The sequence below is a fragment of the Thunnus thynnus genome, chromosome 5, assembly GCF_963924715.1.
Source record: "Thunnus thynnus chromosome 5, fThuThy2.1, whole genome shotgun sequence".
Lineage (NCBI taxonomy): Eukaryota > Metazoa > Chordata > Actinopteri > Scombriformes > Scombridae > Thunnus > Thunnus thynnus.
In genome coordinates this window covers 12,755,744-12,775,849 of record NC_089521.1, presented here as the reverse complement: position 1 = coordinate 12,775,849, position 20,106 = coordinate 12,755,744, and the positions used below count along the sequence as shown (strand labels likewise).

Genomic DNA, 20,106 nt, shown 5'->3' with positions numbered 1-20,106 from the left:
GACCTCTAAAATGTGTGACTGATGATATTTTTTATTATTGTACCTAAATAGCCTTTTTAGTTTATAATTACAGATTTGGTACTTTTGAGTGAGGGAATAATGTAGAAGTAGCATTTGTTATAAAAACAAACAAACAAACAAAACAAAAACAAAAAAGCAACAACAACAAATTTCCAAGTGTGTGTAAAGGTAATGCAAATGCTAAACTAACTGATGTGTGCGACTTGGTATTAAGACAATGTTTAGTTGTAAACATCACATTAATTAAACACAGATTTTAATGACATAATAGATCTGCCATTGAAATCATTTCAAAAACAACATTGCATTCAACATCTTATACATCATTCTAAAGTAAAAGCTTACTGTTTATCCAAATATTTGCTTGGTTGCCACCTTTGATGTATTCTTTGTTCTTTGAGACTAAGCCATCATAGTTCATCTGAAGAATCATTAAAAAACACAGCAGTACCTCAGTGGAAATCAGTAAGAGATCATTAACATGATGTTTATTAGAGTTTTACTGTAACAGTGGTCAAAATATATCACATAACTAAATCCCTCGTCTTCATACATGTTGTCTTTGAGCCAAAGTAAAGGAAGTGAACAGATTAAAATCAATTTATTCCTAGTTTTTTTGTAGACCCCCTGGGAATACTTTAAGCCCCTAAGGGACCCCGGACCACACCTTGGAAACCATTCGTCTAGCACCTGACGTCACATGAGGACCGGAAGCAGTCAGGTGGAATACCGGAAATTGCTTTTGTTGACGATCGAAGATTTGTTTTTAGGCTTCTTTGAAGTACTGTTAACTTACCGTTTTCTCTATTTTCCGATATTCATTACTTCATTGAATCTCGTTGCGTCAACCACAGAGGCATCCATCCAGTTTGACTGGAAGGTTTTCTTATAAAGAAACCGAATCATTTTCTTCACTGTAGCCAGGCCCTAGGCTGGGCTAACGTTAGCCTAGCATTCACTGAAGTCCTGCTAGCTAGCGTTAGCTTGTGTTAGCTGCCCCCCCAGCTGGATTAAAAACTCAGCTGTTTACTCACCTTTCATAAGGACGGTTAAAACAAACATTCAGTAACCATGGCAGTTGTCAACGAAGGTGCCCTGAAGAAAATGCTGAAGGTAAACTTGCTAATCAACCGTTAACACACTAATTTAGCTAACAGTAATGTCATCGATACCAAACATGACGCTATTAGCTAGCGTTAGCAAGTTTACATTTCCTGTAATTTGTAAATGGGTTGTTTTTCCTGGCAGGCTGACTATTTAAAACATCTTGGTGTAATAAAAGTGCAACAGCGTTATGTAGGCTCACTAATGTGATATCTTTTTCCTAAGATAACATGAACGTTCACATTACTTCGTCCTAAACGTTTTACAGCTTAGCATAACTGTGTTCCTAACTTACCCAGCTAACATCAAAACATCTTAATTAACTATTAACGTTATGTTAACATGTTTACAAGTTCACCATTTCTCGATTTGTACACAGCTTTTTTGTTTTTCCAATAATGACGCCACTCGTTCAAGAGCTGTTGTAAAGCCTTCTGTGCTACTTTCTGACTGTTGCCATCCTCAAAAATATTTTTTCTTATCCAGAATTCTGTAACCTCAGTCTGTTTTGACCGTACGCTATTACAGGCGTGTGCATATGCATCATTGCAGTTTTGGCTTCATTAAGTAATATAAGCATTTTGCGAGGTGTTGAACAGATAAATCACTACTAAAAATCTTACAAATCTGTGTTACAAACATCACTGATACCATAAAACTTTGCACAGGATTAGAACAAAAATACCAACGATTAGTTGTGGTCAAGTGTAAGTTGTTATAACAGACTTGTAATCTGCCAACAGCAGTTCCCAGCCCTGAGTTTTGGCGATGAATGCACCCTTTTTATATTTGGATCCCAGATTGTGCTCTTATGGACTTGGCAGGAAACAATAATGTATACACACAGCAAGTGAGCTGCTGCAAGCTATCAGTAATGCTGAATTTACCTCATAAGCAAGCAATTTGGCTTCGTACTTACACCAGTTAATATGTCAACCCTTTATTTTTTTGTCAGATGAGTGTCCTCAATTGTGTCTCAATCTTAAAAAATACTAACATGCATTGTTATTGCTCTTCTCTTTTGTTGTCATTGTCTAGCAATATAAATACAGAGACCTGACTGTTCGTGAGATAACCAATGTGATCTCCCAGTACAAAGACTTGAAGCCGGTTATGGATGCATATGGTAAATAGAATGATTTTAATCTCCTGTTTTTGATTGCCTGGTCTCAGTTATATATTGTTTGCTTATATAAAACCAACACAATTTGTTGTGCTAGTTGTCATGAGATCTCCTTGTATTTCAGTGTTCAATGATGGCTCCACAAGAGACCTGATGAGTTTAACAGGAACAGTCCCAGTGAGCTACAGAGGTAACATTTTTCTCTTTATTTGTAATAACAAGGTTCTCTATGAAAATATATGATGTATTACATTACAGAGATTCATTACAGAATTTAAAAGGCTTGGGCATAACGAGTTTAGTGCCAGTTTCTTTTTCCTTCTCTTTTTTTCTCACCTACTCTTTCACTCTTGTGCGTTCTCTCTAGTTCTTGTTCTATTTATCTCACACTTTTTTAAACGAACTCCAGTCTGTAGGCGTAACTACTGTGGTTAGTAAATTCAATATATTTCAATTCAGTTTTATTTATATAGTGCCAAATCACAACAGAAGTCACCTCAGGGCACTTTACACATAGAGCAGGTCTAGACCATACTCTTTAATTTACAGAGACCCAACAATTCCCCCATGAGCAAACACTTGGTGACAGTGGTAAGGAAAACCTCCCCTTTAATGGGAAGAAACCTCAAACAGAATCCGGCTCTAGGTGGGTGGCCATTTGCTTTGACCGGCCTTTTTGTGTGTCACTTGGGGAGTTAGAGAGAGAATCTACGTGAATTAAAACACATATGATTTTAGAGCAATCTTTGCATTAACATGCGTGTTACACCAAGTCCTTCATCTGCCACTTTCCCCACTGTTCTGACATCAAGGTGTAAATTACATCTAAAATATGTCTTCTAACAGAATATTTTATAATGAGTTCAGACCCAAGTCAGAGTGTCTCAGCTTTAGAGTTGGGACTACTGACATACATTTACAGTATGTCATAATTGCTGTTCACATCATTTAGAGACCCCCTGTTGTCTTGTAAACAGAATACAAGACAGTGCCTCAATATAACATGCAGTTTGTCAAGTGTAATAGTGGGGTGATGACAATGATGGGACTCAAAACAGCCATATTTTAACATAGTCTGTGTTTTCTGTAGGCAATGTCTACAACATCCCAGTGTGTCTGTGGTTGCTGGACACATACCCCTACAACCCTCCCATATGTTTTGTCAAACCTACCAGTGCCATGATGATCAAAACTGGCAAACACATTGATGCCAATGGCAAGATCTACCTGCCTTATCTACATGAGTGGAAGCACGTAAGTGTGGTGTCCTCAAATATTATTTATTATCTATTAATATTCATTATTAACAGTTTATGTGTGAAAACAGGATGGAATGTAAAAATATGGATTGAACAGGATTAAGTAGAAAAATACAAAAACTTTGCAAAACCCTTTTCATAGAAGATTTTAGTCTAACTTTAGCAGTGACATTTTAAAATCTTTCTAAGATGGCTGTAACACACGATATACCACACCCTGTCTCCTAGAAATTACCTTCATATACAACTAAAGTGCAGCAGCAAATACATTTTGCTACAAATGTAATGCTGCTGAATTACGTTTTCTCTCAACATAATGAGAAAATGTTGTTTATTAACCTATTGGTAAGTTACATGAACGTTGATACTGAACATATGAGTCAAATGTTCAGACATCATACCTAGTTGTTTATTTTCCACGGGATTATCTGATCTTGCAGTGCTGTATCCGCTAGTAGAAATTACAACAATATGAACCTTTTCATGATCATGTTTTGGTTAAGGGTTGGGGAAAGATTGTGGTCTTGGTTTAATACAGTTCTTACAGATATATAAATGTAGCACTTTATTCATCCAAAAAAAATGTTTTCTGTGAACATAATCCCTGCAGCAATTACATTTGCTGACACAATGTAATTGGGAAAACAATTTAGTTGTATATGAATTTAATTTTTAGGAGACGGGATTGGTATGCAGTACCACACCCCATGCAGTATCCAGTGTTTCCCCCCAGGATTCTTTTAAGGGGAGTGGTAGGCCCCCATGAAACTACTCTTGTCACGGGGCAGCATTTTCACATAATTTTGGACTATTATCATTACAATATTTATTAGAAAAACAACACAGGTTGTACTTTTTCACTGTACACTCAAACTTTAGCAAGAAGAAAAGTGAAACAAATATGCTCACTGATGAAGTGCTATGTCCTGACCTGAAGTTATCCTTTACATTTTTGTGAGTGATCTCACTGTGCACCATGGAAAAATAATAATCACAAAATAACATTGGTAAAACAAGGTTTATAGTGAAGAGATTTGAACAGTGATTTTCTCATCCTCCCATTGTCCGGTTGTAGCCACTAACCAGCTGTAGCGATGGGTATGGTTAGAATTTTATATTTATCTTACTAAAGAATTGTTTTGTTGTTGTTTCTTTAATCATTAAAAAAAAATCACAACAGGATTAGAATAGACTTATATTTTAAATATAACAAAATATTGTTTCTAGAGCAGCAGTAATGTTTACAACAGCAAAGTCACTATATAAACTCAATAATATCTCACTGGGAAGAAATTTAAATAGTCAATAAAATAAATAATATTCCTGACTCAAAATACTGAGTGAAGTTAAGAAAGAATGAAGAACACAGACATTAGTCGGTATCAGCCCTTCTCTCTGTCCTCTGTCTTCCTCCCTCTGCTGCTGTGATTCACTGCTGCAGGTACTGCTGTTAGAGGGAGGAGTGGCTATTTGCAGGGGGGGCTGTCACATCAGCTCGTAGTTAATTTTACAAGGATTTCACTGATTTTAATATACATGACAAAATAAGATAAACAGACTACATACAGACACCTTTGGTTTTAGCTTGTTCATTACAATTAGCTGTTAGCTTAACTAGCGCGCTGTGGTTGGGAGACTGCGGACAAAGCGGATGAAAATATTGCTTTTCCACATGTTTATGCTTGTTGAACAGGTGATTTGATAAATTACTCTTACTTACTCTTAGTCTCTACGTTAACGAGCATTGTCGTCAACTCGAGTAACAACGACATTGCTTGGTTCACTCTCTCCACCGCTGTCTGTCTCTCCTCTGTTCCACTCCGTGTGTGTGTGTGTAGGAGCTGAGCCCCGCCCTCAGTCAAACACCAACACAGAGAGCAGAAGACAGAGAAGCTAGTGTGACCATAAGTTACACCAAAACGCGGTAGAGACTCTCAGCATAATTTTTCTCTGTTCATTCAGCTAAGGCACTGTAAAAAAAACATTATTGTCATTGACGTGTGCAGTAAGGCGGTTGTTCCTATCAGTGTATTTCTGTACACTGAGCTGAAATAAACGAGTACACATAAATTAGGTAAATAACATAAACAAACATAGCCTATTGTTTCTTTCAGGAGGGACGCGGGGTCCCCTTGGTGGGATGGACCGCCCCTCCAAGGCAATGGTAGGGGAAACACTGGTATCCGAGGAAGTCATAACTATCTTGAATATTTTCGATATGAGTGCTATTTAGTACAACATAAGGCAATATTTGAACTGTGGTCCACCCTGTTGATCATTTGAAATGGAATCCTGCATTTCTTGGTTGATAAAACTTGTCTTTTTCTGTATTTTTTACAGCCTCAGTCAGACCTGTATGGTCTAATTCAGGTGATGATCGTGGTATTTGGAGAGGAGCCTCCTGTGTTTTCTCGCCCTACCCAACAAGCCCCTTACCAAGCCTTCCAAGCTGCTGGACCCCCTAACCGTGAGTTACATAAATTCACCCAGAGACTCTTTTCATACAAAGCCATATGGTGCTAATAGATGTTTTTACATACTGGAAATCTCTCAGTATATTGAAGGATATTTTGTCCACTTTATGTCAATGGTTGTTGGCTAATTATTAGAAACACATTTCAGTAAAAAACAATCCAATTACCGACGACAAACTGGAAGCCTCCAAAATGCCCATAAAGTTGAATCACCACCTCTCTAAAATAGTTAAGAAAAAAGTGAACATTATAACCTTGTTATGTAAAGGATATACGTATAAAAGAAGTGGTGTTTTTTTCATTGTAGATGAGGAGTATTTTTAATTTGAAAATGTGTTTCAAGTAGGTTGTCCAGTTACTGTGTAAAATCAATAATCCAGTTTGAGTGTGGATTTGCTATTATGTTAGTGAACAGAGCATTTTAAAACGGTGGTTTTAGCTAGGTTTACATTAGAATGTCAGGATCCATCTAAAATATATATTCACAGTGGAAATTTCATATTATTGCTGATGTGTATTGGTGCATTTGCTTTTTTGTTGCATCATGTTTTAAATGATGCATTTATTTCCTTTAGCACCAGGTGGAGCTCAGATACCACTCTAGCACACCATGGAAAAATATTTTTTGATGTGTGTGTCCTCAGACCTGATTCTTTACTATGTCTCTCTATCTCAGCTTCCTACATGCCTGGCATGCCTGCGGTCTCACCCTATGGTCCAAATCCAAACCCAGGGTAAGATGTTTTGCAAGCAGTTCATAAACTTTTTCCCACAGATTATGCACGCACAGTTTTTCCTGTCAAACCTGTCCTGGCATGTTTACTCTTGTACTCTTGTTTCTTCAGCAGCATATTTATGGGATATATTCATAACTGAAACGCTGTAAAACACGTTCAGTTACATTTGTTGCGTAAAGTTAAAGATAGATATCTGAAATGTGTGAGAATGGGAAATATAAAGCATTAGCTATTTGTTAATCATGTAACTATTTGCAGAGGCTATCCAGGTTACCAATACCCTGCCGGCAACTCTTACCCAGCCACTGCTGGCCCTGCACACTACCCCTCCCAGACTCCAGTCTCCACTGTGGGTATGTATTGCATATAATAGCCAGGGTACTTAATTTCTCTGTCTCATAGGTGCTTTTGATAGTTTAAAATGAGTATGTTTCAAACGTTACAAACAACACAAACAAAGAAAAATACAGATGAATCTGTTCTCTCACAAGCTGTTACTGTCTGCACTTCTCCATGCACGTTAACCAGCAAATAAATACAATGTACATTTTGCTAAATGTGACTTATAAAATGACATCCAATCCTAAAAAGTTTCTAGTGTATCATGATATTGCAATACAGTGTTTAAATATTAAGCCCCAGACAAAACAATACCTCTACATCGTCCCATGGCCTTTAGTTAACCCTGTATTAAGACACTTGACCTTCTGACTCAAACTCTCTCACCCGCTGTGTGACTTTGGTGGCGCGCTGAGCCACCAGTGAAAGGTCGGTAGTGTAACTAGAGTTGGGAGCTTTAAAGGCCAAAGGACAGAGTAGATCTGAAGGAAAAGGAACAGTCCCCCCTCTAGCCCTGCACACCCCATACCTCCGAAGCACACAGCACTATATTTAGGATGGGAACAGTAACCCCACACAAAGACACACCAATGATCAGGGGATCCATCTGCTGTCCCAAAATCAGTTAGCAGCAGTGAAATGCTGGTCAGTGACTGGCTCGCTGGAGGAGCTTTAGCCGCCTGCTATATTTAGTAAGGGAAAAGAAATGACTTTGCTTGTAGACTACTCAGATCTCAAGGCTGAATCAACTCTGACATTTGTAGTGCTGACTCCAGACTGTACTGTAGGTAGTCTTGACCTCTGAAGACATTCATCAGTGCATGTACTCTTACATAACCTGGTACTTGTCAGCTTTGGGTCAGTTTAGGGTGTAGTCTGTGATGGGGTGTCATTAATATTTCAGATATTTTCATATTTTTTTCATTGCCATGTTCTTATACTGGGAACAAAGTATTAGAAAAACATTTGAATTTATTGCATTCCAATAAATACCACCAATAACAACCTTAAAATGACCACACAGTTAAGTCAGGTCATCTCTGACACAGTCTCAAGAAATATTGAATGTCATAAGTTTTACAAAAACAGTGTTTATTACAGGAATTTTCTATGGATTATATTACTATACAGTGCTTTATTTCTAGTTACCTAGAATCTATTTATTATGTGTCATAAGCATCCTCCCTTCATTCTCACAGCTATCTGTAGTGGCAATCCAATGACACTTGTTATCTTGTGTATCATTCAAGCTATAATCACTGCATCAAATGGTAGGTAATTACAGACGGGTGACAAATTAAAGAAAAAACAAAACAAAATGAGTGTAAAAATATAATGAATGTACATGTTTCCATACAGGCCATGAGGGGAGTCAGTGAATAGTTTGATAAGTGTGAAAATGATTTGACCCAGATGCTATGACCTCCACAGTCACCAGCAGGGCACAAAATTAGCATCAGCCAAATGCTGGTAAAATATGCAAGTGGCTGGTAGATTTGCTTCACTCACCAGCTAAAAAAACAATGGTAATCTATTGAGTGGCTGGTAAAATTTGAACATTCACGAGGAATTTGGCCAATGGACAAAAAAGTTAATTTTGGACCCTGGTCACCAGATCTTAACACAGCTGAACACCTTTGGGAGATGTTAGACCAATGAGTTAGATAACACTCCCCACCAAGCAAGCTGTTCTTGCGGCTTATGGTAACCTAACCAATCCTTAGACCTTATGTTTTTTTTCTGTTCACATTTAAGTTATCTGATTTTGATGCAGCTGGTGTCTCTGTGGGACCAGATATCTGTAATACTAGCCAACATTTGCTAGTTCAATATTGCCCGATACCTCTAGTGGCTTAAGAGTTTAAACACTGTAATCTTTTTTTCCTGTTGCAATAACATGTACTGTATGTTCACTCTAAATTGCCAGTTCTTTTCAGTCACTTGCCTCATTGTTATTTTTTCTAATTTTATTTTTGAACACAGAGACCTTGTACCTTGTTGTGGACAGGATATTGTTTTAATCTTAAGGTTTTGTTGACTCTGTCCACACTGTCTCACATCACTTCATAATTCTTCTTAAGGCCCAAGCAGAGATGGCACCATTGGTGAGGACACCATCCGCGCATCTCTGATTTCAGCTGTAAGTGACAAACTTCGCTGGAGGATGAAGGAGGAAATGGACAGAGCTCAGGCAGAGCTGGATGCTCTGAAGCGAACAGAGGAAGACCTGAAGAAGGGACATCAGAAACTCGAGGACATGGTCTCAAGACTGGACCAGGAAGTGGTGAGAATTTTCAAATGTTAAATTTGTATTTCCTTTTTTCTGTCCTCTACTGTTATCAAGTGTCTTTTAGCATGATTTCTTTTTAATAACAACATTTATTTTGTGTTGCTGTGATTGTGTTTCCACTAGACTGAGGTTGACAGGAACATTGATTTGCTGAAGAGAAAGGACGAGGAGCTAAGTGATGCCTTGGAGAAGATGGAGAACCAGTCGGAGAACAATGACATTGATGACGTCATTGTGCCCACAGCTCCACTGTACAAACAGATCCTGAACCTGTATGCTGAGGAAAATGCAATTGAGGACACTATCTTCTACCTGGGAGAAGCCCTCCGCAGGGGTGTCATAGACCTGGAGGTTTTTCTCAAGGTGGCCATTTCAACACAACTACAAACTACTGCATAAGCAACACAGACATACACGCACTTCAGTCTTTTGTGGTTTTAGCCTTGTTGACTCCTTTTCTCTTCTGTTACAGCACGTACGCCTTCTGTCCAGGAAGCAGTTCCAGCTCCGTGCCCTCATGCAGAAAGCTCGCAAGACTGCTGGCCTTAGTGACCTCTACTGACCCACACTGACTACCTGGAAACATTCATATCTCAATGCTTTCTTGCTCTCTTCTCTTTCCTATCTGTTTTATTCCCTTTTGAATGTCTTCTTGTAGTTCAAACACCCAACCCCTTTTTAATTCTTTATAAAACTCTGTCCTTGTGAGACAGAAATCTCAATAGCAACAACAAATCATCGAAAATACAACATTTATGAAGGACTGTTGTTTAACAGTGAAATTTCAACCTGTGTGGTCACAGTTGTAGTTCGACATTATTTGTATTTTGATCAGACAAAATACATGAGATCATTATGCAGTTACAGTCATGACCCAGACATGATACCATTTCTTTTTTGCCCCAATATAATATTAAAAAAGTCATCATGTTGTGAAACAGTTACTGTGGTTGACACAAAAAGATGCTTAACACACATGCCAGATTGGTAAATTGAGGTGCGAGACCTCTGTGTGACAGTGTTTGTGGTGTAACTGGGTTGGTGTACAGAGCAAGCTAGTGTGTCAACCTGTATACGCCACACTCGAGGGTACCCCACAGGTTCTGTTAGCAATCCATTTTCCAGACAAAGTCTTTTGGCTAGTAAGCACAAATTGTTAGAGGCCAGTAGACAGGGGCTTTGTAGAGAGCCCCATATGTCCACGCCCCTCCTGGTGAAAAGGTTAGGCTCTGGTATAAATACCCAGGGCAACCTTTCAGGAAGGTCAGGGGTCAGCCTCATGATTTAATGTTGTATGAGGTCTGGGTCATATTCAGTAGCCATCGAGTCACTTTTTATACAGTAGAAGTGATGATAAACCTGAACTGTGTTTCTTCACTGTCTTGTTTGGGTCTGTTATTGAGCTCCTACGGCACTTGCCAACACTATGTTTTTCCCTGTCCTGTATGTGTCTCTTTACACTAGTGTGTGTGTGTGTGAGGATCTTTCATTGTATGTCAGCTGCTCAGGTCTACACTCTACTTTGACTTCTAGGCTGCATTAACCAGTCAATCATGTACAGTAGCTGTTTTACTCTGTTTAAGGTGGACGACAGTCTTGACATACTTAAATCTAAGATGTTACAAAGGAAATTCTGTATTTTTCTTTCTGTTTTCCTTGTGCTGTCTAATCGTTCTCAGCTCTGATGAGAAGTTTAGGTTTTCAGTAAAATTAAGGAAAAGGTTGTGTATAAAGTGTGAGTGTTGGAGGGTACAAAAAATAAAGAACTATTGTACTAATCAAAACTTAACTTATGTAAAGTTTGCAAACAGGTCTCATTTAAATTAGCCTTTTACTAAATGCACTTTGAATTGTATGATAGAATATCTACTGTTTTTTTTTTCTTGTTTCCATTTCAAGTATAGACCACCAGTTCTTTTTTATCTGTAGATTTATGTAAATCAGTTCAAATAAAATAAATCTGATTTAATGGCTCATTTCTTTGCATTTATCTCAATGAATTCAGAAGTCTGTTATTAGTAGCTGTGCCAATTGTCAGTCATAGTGACAGGCCTAGTTCAAGTATTACATATTGTTTTTATAATAATGGGATGGACAGTTTACTGAGTCAGGACACTTGGCAGATGAGCAACATTTTGTCTGTCACAGCCGCAGGACTGATTCAAAACAGAAAATTCACCTCGCCATGATGTGTATAGAAACAAGTGACCACATTATGTTCACCTGCATAAAAACCTCTTATCTGTTTTGTTTTGACGCATAGGTATGCGCTGAGTCAGCTGCTCTATACACACATACAAACTGCCTTTTGCTAGTTTGGATGGCAAAAACAGGAAAGGACAAAGAACAGTCTTGTATCATTATCCTGGCAGGTTTATTTGATGTTACAGCAAATAAAAATCAATATCCACCTGCCATGACAGGTACAGTGCCTCAGTTGTTGATAGACCATATCTTATGTTGTGACATTGATACATAAGGTCTTAACAGTATTAACAGCTTTAAATAGTACCATATTTTCTTCTCAAAGTTGATGTCCTTTTTCACGAGTCAGGTGGAGAAAAATAAATACAAAACTCTTTGAGGGTATTTAGGGTGCACAAACAACACCAGGATTGTTAACTTCTGTTATGATTCATAACCTGACTGTATGTCATGATCCAAGCTGACTCTTTCCACTGGCTCTCTGTTATCTCTTTGCTATGTGAAATTGTGGCAGATCACCTCGTTACTAACCCCTTTAATTCTCTCAGATGTAACCTTTGTTGTCTCTGGCCAGTTCTATAAACCTTGCCTTTTAAGCAATTTTGTCTGTCAGTGCACTTGTGGTTACCGGTTAGTTTGTTTACGAAGGCTTCAATGCCAAAAAACTAGGTGTAGCATTGCTTTTCTCAAATGATAAGGTACTTTGGTATCACAGGATTTTGGCCCAGTGATATGCAGCAGTGTTGTTACGACTGTAGGTTGATAGGAAGCCCTCTTCATAGAGAATGGAATGTCTCCATTATACTCCAAATAAAAAAATAAACAGAGATTACCAAGTGGAAAAAACCAACTGGCAACAATCACAGATAAATACGAACTATGCACAGGGAGTGTACAGAAGAAGCAGCAACAGTACATAGTGACATTAACATACAGTACATGGTATATACGTTCCATATGCAAATGCCTTACATTTGTTGGAAAGACAGGACCATAGATACATATCCCCTCTCTCCAACACAGGCTTGTGTTTCCAAGAATTTTGTCATGGAGGGAGGAGGGCGGGTGGGAGGCAGCAAAGGAAAATGACACCCATTTGTGAATATCTGATGGTAATGCCTAGTTTCCAGTGGTTTAGCTACAAACACTTGGCCTTTTTAGATATTCAGTGGTCTCATTTGCCTGTTGCTGCGAGGGACACAGAAGATACAGAAGGAGGGAATTGACAACACAGTGTTTCGTGTGGTTTCACACCGGATTGGGGAATTCAGAGGAGCGCTCTTTACAGGGTGAGCTCCTTCTGTACGCCCCACAGGGTCTCAGCGCTCTTCTGCAGCTGCTTCTCCTCCTCGGGCTTCAGTGTCATGTGAATGACATCTGTCAGGCCGCTGTTGCCCAGGACACAAGGGACGCTCAGGAAGACCTCATCCTTCACTCCATGCATGCCCTATCAGATGAGAAAAAGGGAAGGAGACAGCAAGAACAGTGTTAGCAGATCATTTCATAACATCTGCAAAATGTACAGTATATGTAAGATAACTAATAGGATGAATATACTCATCCTGGATTTGCCAGACAGTGAAATGTATGTCCTAGGGTCCTACCTGGACCAGTGTGGACACAGGGTGCACTTTGTGCAGGTTCTTGGTGATGCTTTCCACCAGGTCAGCCACAGACATACCAATGGCCCAGGAGGTGTAGCCCTTCAGCTTGATAACATCATAGGCACTGCAGTGCACAAACAGTCAGAGAAGAAATTAAGGGTAAGAACATGAGAACATGTCTCTTGGACTGAAGAGACAATCAAGCTGCTTTGGTCTTTGCCCCTCTCGCTTTACTAATATCCCTCATCCGACTTCTTTTTCTGTTTTCATGCTGAGACTTCAGCTGTTTATCCCCATGAGAGCAACATAAAATTGATTGAAGACAGCATCTTAGTTCAGTATCTAAAGCTGCTTTGTGGGGGAAGTTTGTAATTGTCACTACAAAATCTCTGCTGTGCAGAGGTTGAAGTATGGACACATAAATAAATCTGGTCCATGTGAGTTGATTGGCTGAAATAAAAATTAAAAAAGCTAATGCAGTAAAAACTTAAAATCAGATACTCAATCTGGACTGGAGATGTATAGTTTCATAATAATGTCTTTAACTCTAAAGAGAAACATGGACAGCCAAGGAAGTCTCCCCCTTCATACATTAAAAAAGTCATATACTTTATGTCTATTTAAAGTAAGGCCTATCTCTTACTGTGCAACTTTGCTTTCTTCACTGTTGAGAAATGCTAGTGTATGTTTATCCACTGTCTTTGTCCCTATTTTCAAATATTTTATTTCATACTTGAAACCTTTGCAAACTTAAACCATAAAGCACCTACTGTATTGTGTTGTACATGGCTGACCTGCCTTAAGACCTCTTTACAAGATAAGCCAGGTCTACTGGCTGACAATGAAATAATGGTACAGTATCAAAGTTTACAAAAGGGCAAACCTGTTGCATCACTTAACTTTCATACAACTCAAATATAAAATCCAACAACAGAGCTTTAGCTCTGCTGTTTAGGTAACATAGGTAGGTCATATTAAAGTCATTAATTTCAGAGGTGAACCTGTCTTTGACCAGGATTTAATATTGTCAGGCATTTCATAAATGCAGACCTGGGAGTGTAAGTGAGGTCATGAGCACTACTATATACAGTATAATGTTACGCATACCCATTGGCTGCCAGGCCGTGGTGAAGTACACAGTGGTGCGCTGTGTACCTACATCTGCTTTCTCTGGCTCACAACCCTGGTCAAATTCCTCACCAGGGATAGTCAGCTCCATTTGATTCAATTCTCCCTGTTTTTAGTCTTTATGTTAATAGGCAAGCATGACTGTGGGTCATTTAACCCTAAAGATCTGTTCAAATAAACCATCATATTATAGCTCCCACCTCAGTACTGGACAGATGGCCTGTGCACACATTGCTGATTGCTTTGCAGATTAAATTGATGAAGGTGAGGGTGAAAATGTAGTTTTTGGAAGGTTTGGGAAAACTTTCAGCTCATTGGTGGATTACTGAAAAAGAAATTGTACTCACCCATCAACCACCATCTTGTGAACCTCCTTCCACTTCTCAGCGTCACCCTCACCTCCCATTTTTGGGTTCAGGTGCTGAAGAGAAACTCCTGCGACATTCACACCGCTCCACACGGGCACTAAGAGAAATAAAAAGAATAGTAATAAATTAGTTAATCATGTACACAAATCGTATACACAAAGGCAACATAAGATAGACAAATGATGTAGCTATATTAAAAGATATGCCAGAGACTGACAAACAGGTATACTCAAAGGCTTGCACAGACTTGATTTTTAGTCAGAGTTGCATACCACTGGAGTCTCCGTGCTCTCCGACGATCCAGCCGTGGCAGCTGGAAGGGTGGAGGTGGAGCTTCTCTCCCATGATGTGGCGGAAACGGGCAGAGTCCAGGTTGGTGCCAGAGCCAATGACACGGTGACGGGGCAGGCCGCTCAGCTTCCAGGCCACATAGGTCAGGATGTCCACTGAGGAGAATGAGAGGGGACAATGAGCCATTGATCTGTGCTGAGCTACAGGTGTATCATTATATAGATTACACAGATTTCTCCAGCATCCATCCACACTGTTTCAAGCAACACCACACTTCCTCTTCTCACATTTTCATCCATCTTCATTCATTTACACCCCTGTCTGTCTAACCTGGGTTGGAGACCACCATCATGATGCAGTTGGGGCTGTACTTGACGATGTTGGGGATGATAAACTTGAAGATGTTAACGTTGCGCTGCACCAGGTTAAGACGGCTCTCGCCCTCCTGCTGACGGGCACCAGCAGTAACCACCACCACTCTGGAGTTGGCTGTCGCACTGTAGTCTGGCAAATTGACAAAAAAAAAAAGATACTTTGACACTAAACTACAGACTAAACCATTCTCATTACAACAGTAGGGTTGGAGAACTACACCAGAGTGAAAACACATTTTTCAGAGGTGCTATGCTTTTGTACATCCTCACCTTTGTCGCCCACAATCTTGTGTGTCTTGAGGAAGAGGGATCCGTGCTGCAGATCCATGACCTCACCCTTCAACTTATCCTCCATCACATCAACCAGAGCCAGCTCATCACACAAGTCCTGGTTAACATATACAGGAAATACACACATTAACGTCCCCCTGATCACTCTGCATACACGTTATACAGTGTATCTTACTTAGGTTAAGTTAATATAAGGCTTGCTGAAAGTGACTAACCTCTCTGTTACTTCCAGTGAATGACATGGATATAAAGGCTAGAAATGACACCATTCATTTCAAGCCTCAACTATTCAGCAGCATTGTTAATTTTAAGACTTGTGACCTAGTTTCAGAGTGCCACTCTTGTTACTCAGCTGGCTTTGACTCAGCTTGTAAAATGTGGACTACATTAAGAGAAGTAATGTTTGATTCCTACCAAACATTACAGACATCTCTTACATCTCTTTCACTTGAACTACATGCTGCATGGCTGCATGTATCTAACTTGGCTCTTTTCAAGGGTTTATCCAAATTTGCCCCCATTCATGTCTGATTTCACCTTGATATGTTCTTAATTGGTGCTAGAAATGCTCTTTAGTATCATCCACATACTTACAAGTACTATTACTATTACTCTGTTCTTCTCTGCTCCTTTCATCTCTTCTTCATTGATATACAAACAACCACACATTACTCCTCTTTCTCTTCACTTCCAACATTTCTCTTTTTTTTGTCTCACCTTGAGCAGGATGCTGATGGCGGAGGCCATGCCCACCATACCGACGCCCACCACGGTCACCTTGTTCCTGGTGCCAATGGGGTCACCCTTCATCACATGGGTGATCAGTTTCTCCTTGGTGGACATCTGCCGAAAAAACAAGATGCATGGGAGGAGAATGAGAGAAAGTCATGGGAGAAGAATAAGAAGAGAGAGAGGGAGAATGAAGAGGTGATAGGAAAAAGTAGGTAAGCAGGTACAGAGAATATAAAAGGGGGAGTAGAGAAGGTGAGAGTGGAAAGAGAGAAGCAGTAAAGTAGTGCTGCATAATGTATGTGACACTTTGAATGAGTTGTTACTAACAGGCCCACACAAGGGTGTACGTGACTGCTGTCTCATCCCACACTGACTGTGAACAAATAAAAGGAAAATCGAAAATTGACTCACTTCATCCCCATGACAGTACTGAGTGTGAGCCTTTTCCATAACCCCAAAACACAACTTCTAACAACTACAACGGTTTAGACAAAGTTCCTGTTTCACACTTGTAAGCCAACAACTTATCATAATTACTTCCATAAATGGTTTACTGACAGTACCTACTGCTTCACTGCGCCTCTCTGGGTCTCCATGGCAACCACTTCCTAGGAAGGTACTGCAGCCTGTCTCTGTGCAACACAGACCATCCCCAGATGACGTCACAAACTACTATTTATGTTTCCTGGTTGAGCAGCCACAGCTGACCACTCATGCTTGCAGGCTTTTACCAGCATGACTAGGCTGGTTCTCCACTGTGAGGTGCAGACAAACACGTAGTGGTGTACCCGGCAGGATTAATACACTGTAATACCTGCCTAGAGAGGATGTTTAAGACCGCACTGTGGTGACTTTGCACACAATAGTAGGATATAGTAAGTGGGACAGTCATACCTAATATGTTGTTATCCAATTATCTCTCACTCGGAGGTCAGCTGAAAGATTACTACATACCAGCACCTGACCCCTGAGATGAGCTGCATTTACTCTTAACACAGGGACGGTTTGTTAGCTTCCAGTTAAGGATTATTGTATATGTACAGTCCCTCCTATATTGTTGAAATATGATATACAATAACTTCCTTAGTAGCAGGACTGAATGAGGATTACAATGAGGATTATTAGTAGCTGAAAGAACTTAATACGATATAGTTACAGGGAGATGTCTCTGAGATTTTAAGTAGGCAGCTGCCACACACAACTGGACAACTAAAACTGCTTATGTGCATGCTTGTATTATCATATTTCCTTCTACATTATGACATTTACTTTATGTCACCAGCAGGTCAGCAAAGGCTCACTGAGGTCTGATGAGGTGTCAAATATCATGGCTGAAGTTCAGTATCTGATCTTTCATTTTACAGTTTTGAAGGTGACCGTGAACACATCTTGCTTCTGCACTAGACACATACTAGATTAATTTTAATCTAGAAACTAGACTTCCTTTTTTCCACTTTGCATTCAATAAATGTAATCAGATAATCAACCATTACTGCCAACAGGCTGTGACTGGTAGTTATTCATCCACAATGGTGTGCCAAGACTAGCATTAGTCTGATTAATCGGGAAATGTAAGCTACTAAGAGAGCTATGGTAGATCAATATTTCAAAGATCCTTTTGACATGACACTAAAAGTGACATCCATGTACATCTGGCAAAACACTGAAACACCTGTGACAACATATCTGCAGCACCCACAGTACTTCCATCAAGATCTTCTCTCCCATGGGCCTGCATATGAATGTGCTGCATTTCCTGTGGCAACTGCCTGGATCACCACAGGACATGCGTATCCACCCTACTTGTATAACACTGCGTATATTACATCAACTAGAACCCTCTGATGCAATGTTAGATTCAAACCATCAGTTCTGGCTTCTTATTTAAGAATCATAATGGGATAGGCTGCTTATATCTTATACACGTGGACTCCATGAAAAATAAAACGTTTCGATGATATAATTTCCATCTGTCCGTAACATATCAATGTATTCTTTCTTTTAACCCATTAATTAAATTGATGATGGTCATTTATGATGATGATGATGATGATAGCTGTTGCAACAAGTAGGAAACTTATACAGGCCTGCATCCTGTTGCCCCTCTGTTGCACAAACAACAATCCATCATTACACAAATGCTGCACATACTGTTTGTAAAGAATAACCAGCTTCAGACACAACCAATCAACGCTATTGATTACATAGCGACACGCCCCTCTCTGTGTCCTCTTTAAATGCGCATCAGGTTGTTGGAGTCCCCTCTGAAACTCTGTTTATCAACGTAGACAGGGGAGCTACTGAGAATTTAAAATAATTTTCGCAGAAGCCCGAAGTGTACAATGTCTAATGTTTTCTCCGGACGGGTTATCTTACCTTGGGGCTTCAGTTAGAAGGCAAGAAACACGAGCTGGAATGTGGCGGCTCCTCCTGTGTGCAGCTTTTCCGCAGAAGTGGTGCTGGGGAGGGGGTGTAACCCGGTATTTAAAGACAGCCTCCTCTGTGACGTTACTTGCGCACATACTAATGAGATCGGGTGGGTCTGGGCGTGTTGGGTGTCACGTCCGAGGCACGATGCGGCGGAGTCAGTGCTCAATCTATGTATTTACACAGGACCCTCTTCATATAGAAGTAGTTTTGTATTAATAATAAATTGGTTTCGGTAAGCCTACCATATCCTAGAATCACACTGTTATCTCCATCTGTGTCACGGAACCACTGTATAGCCTACTCCATATATGTACACGTGACCCCTTGATTAAGGTGAAAAAACAAAACACACACACACACACACATACACACACCACTTAATTAACAGACCGCCTACGCCTATAGGGCAGGATGGTTCCAGAGATCTTGATGAATGATGTCAATAATTCTACCATATTCATTTACAGTAAACTTTTTTTCTTGAATTTATCATTTGATCTAAGAACACATTATTTAGACGTATGGTGCGCTTTACCACGGAAGTTTTCTGGGTAGTTGTAGCTACATAATATGGGCTAGTAGTGTAATGATCCTCATGTAGGCCTAATGGTTATTTCCCAATGTATAGGCCTACAGTGTTAAATCACTCAGTTCGGCTGCAAAGTTGTGTTAAATATGTGCCTAATGCCTAATATCCGATATATAGTGTACAATAAGAAAAGAGAGGAGAAAAAAGCAGTAATGTAACAAAAGAATATACATTTTTTAGTATTCATGTGCCCAATCTATTGATGTATATTGGCTAAAACGCCATCTCCTGGTTTTAAGCAGCATGAGCTCAAATCATTTTCCCTTTGACAGAGCATGAAACGTGTACGAGACCCAGGCTGATTACAGCATGTCATCGTTCACCAGCCTGTTGGCGCCCCCACCTGTCTGGTTTTAGTTATCACAACAGAAGTCCTTTACTCAAAGCTTAACACAAAAGCATTTGTGTTACCTACCTGAAGAATCTCCTTTGTCTGATAAAGCTGACGTAGGAGTTACAACATAGCATTTCATTTTTTTCTTTCACAGTTCTGGGTCAACCATTTAGTCTACACAAGGGACCAAAAATGAATGTGCCTCAGACTATCCAGTTCCAGATATTCTGTAGGCTGCATTCAGAGCATATGTATGTTCTGTAAAATTCTCTTTTCAGATGTATGTGAAGTTATCTGATTATTTAAGATTTTATATTGAGTTATCCACCATCACAACAACAGCTGCCTTTTCTTTAACAAAATAATTAAAAACACAAAATTGAAAGAATTTTGAATATTTTTGCAAATAATTG

At 39.6% G+C, this 20,106-nt stretch overlaps 2 protein-coding genes across 2 annotated transcripts; one reads left to right on the top strand and one right to left on the bottom strand.

Annotated features, from left to right (window-relative positions):
• The first annotated feature begins 752 nt into the window (after positions 1 to 752).
• On the top strand, positions 753 to 12,201 carry tsg101a (tumor susceptibility 101a). Its single transcript, XM_067589315.1, has 10 exons — positions 753 to 1,134; positions 2,164 to 2,251; positions 2,373 to 2,438; positions 3,339 to 3,502; positions 5,848 to 5,974; positions 6,658 to 6,715; positions 6,977 to 7,071; positions 9,139 to 9,341; positions 9,471 to 9,710; positions 9,820 to 12,201. Exons 1-10 carry the CDS (start codon positions 1,093 to 1,095, stop codon positions 9,907 to 9,909), a joined length of 1,173 nt encoding a protein of 390 aa, XP_067445416.1. The 5' UTR covers positions 753 to 1,092; the 3' UTR covers positions 9,910 to 12,201.
• On the bottom strand, positions 11,698 to 18,875 carry ldha (lactate dehydrogenase A4). Its single transcript, XM_067589316.1, has 8 exons — positions 18,717 to 18,875; positions 16,326 to 16,451; positions 15,588 to 15,705; positions 15,274 to 15,447; positions 14,925 to 15,098; positions 14,632 to 14,749; positions 13,157 to 13,280; positions 11,698 to 12,999 (listed from the first exon to the last, which is right to left on the bottom strand). The coding sequence occupies exons 2-8, from the start codon at positions 16,449 to 16,451 to the stop codon at positions 12,835 to 12,837; spliced, it is 999 nt and encodes a 332-aa protein (XP_067445417.1). The 5' UTR covers positions 18,717 to 18,875; the 3' UTR covers positions 11,698 to 12,834.
• Between the last annotated feature and the right edge of the window lie 1,231 nt (positions 18,876 to 20,106).

What these genes read in the sequence shown, in the direction of transcription:
- ldha (XM_067589316.1), bottom strand. Translation starts at nt 16,451, where the DNA reads ATGTCCACCAAGGAGAAACTGATCACCCATGTGATGAAGGGTGACCCC. An exon ending in CAAGATTGTGGGCGACAAAG is followed by an intron (nt 15,448 to 15,587) that starts GTGAGGATGTAC and finishes TCAATTTGCCAG; the next exon opens with ACTACAGTGCGACAGCCAAC. An exon ending in AGAGCACGGAGACTCCAGTG is followed by an intron (nt 14,750 to 14,924) that starts GTATGCAACTCT and finishes TATTTCTCTTAG; the next exon opens with TGCCCGTGTGGAGCGGTGTG.
- tsg101a (XM_067589315.1), top strand. Translation starts at nt 1,093, where the DNA reads ATGGCAGTTGTCAACGAAGGTGCCCTGAAGAAAATGCTGAAG. An exon ending in AGCTGCTGGACCCCCTAACC is followed by an intron (nt 5,975 to 6,657) that starts GTGAGTTACATA and finishes TCTCTATCTCAG; the next exon opens with CTTCCTACATGCCTGGCATG. An exon ending in ACCTGGAGGTTTTTCTCAAG is followed by an intron (nt 9,711 to 9,819) that starts GTGGCCATTTCA and finishes CTTCTGTTACAG; the next exon opens with CACGTACGCCTTCTGTCCAG.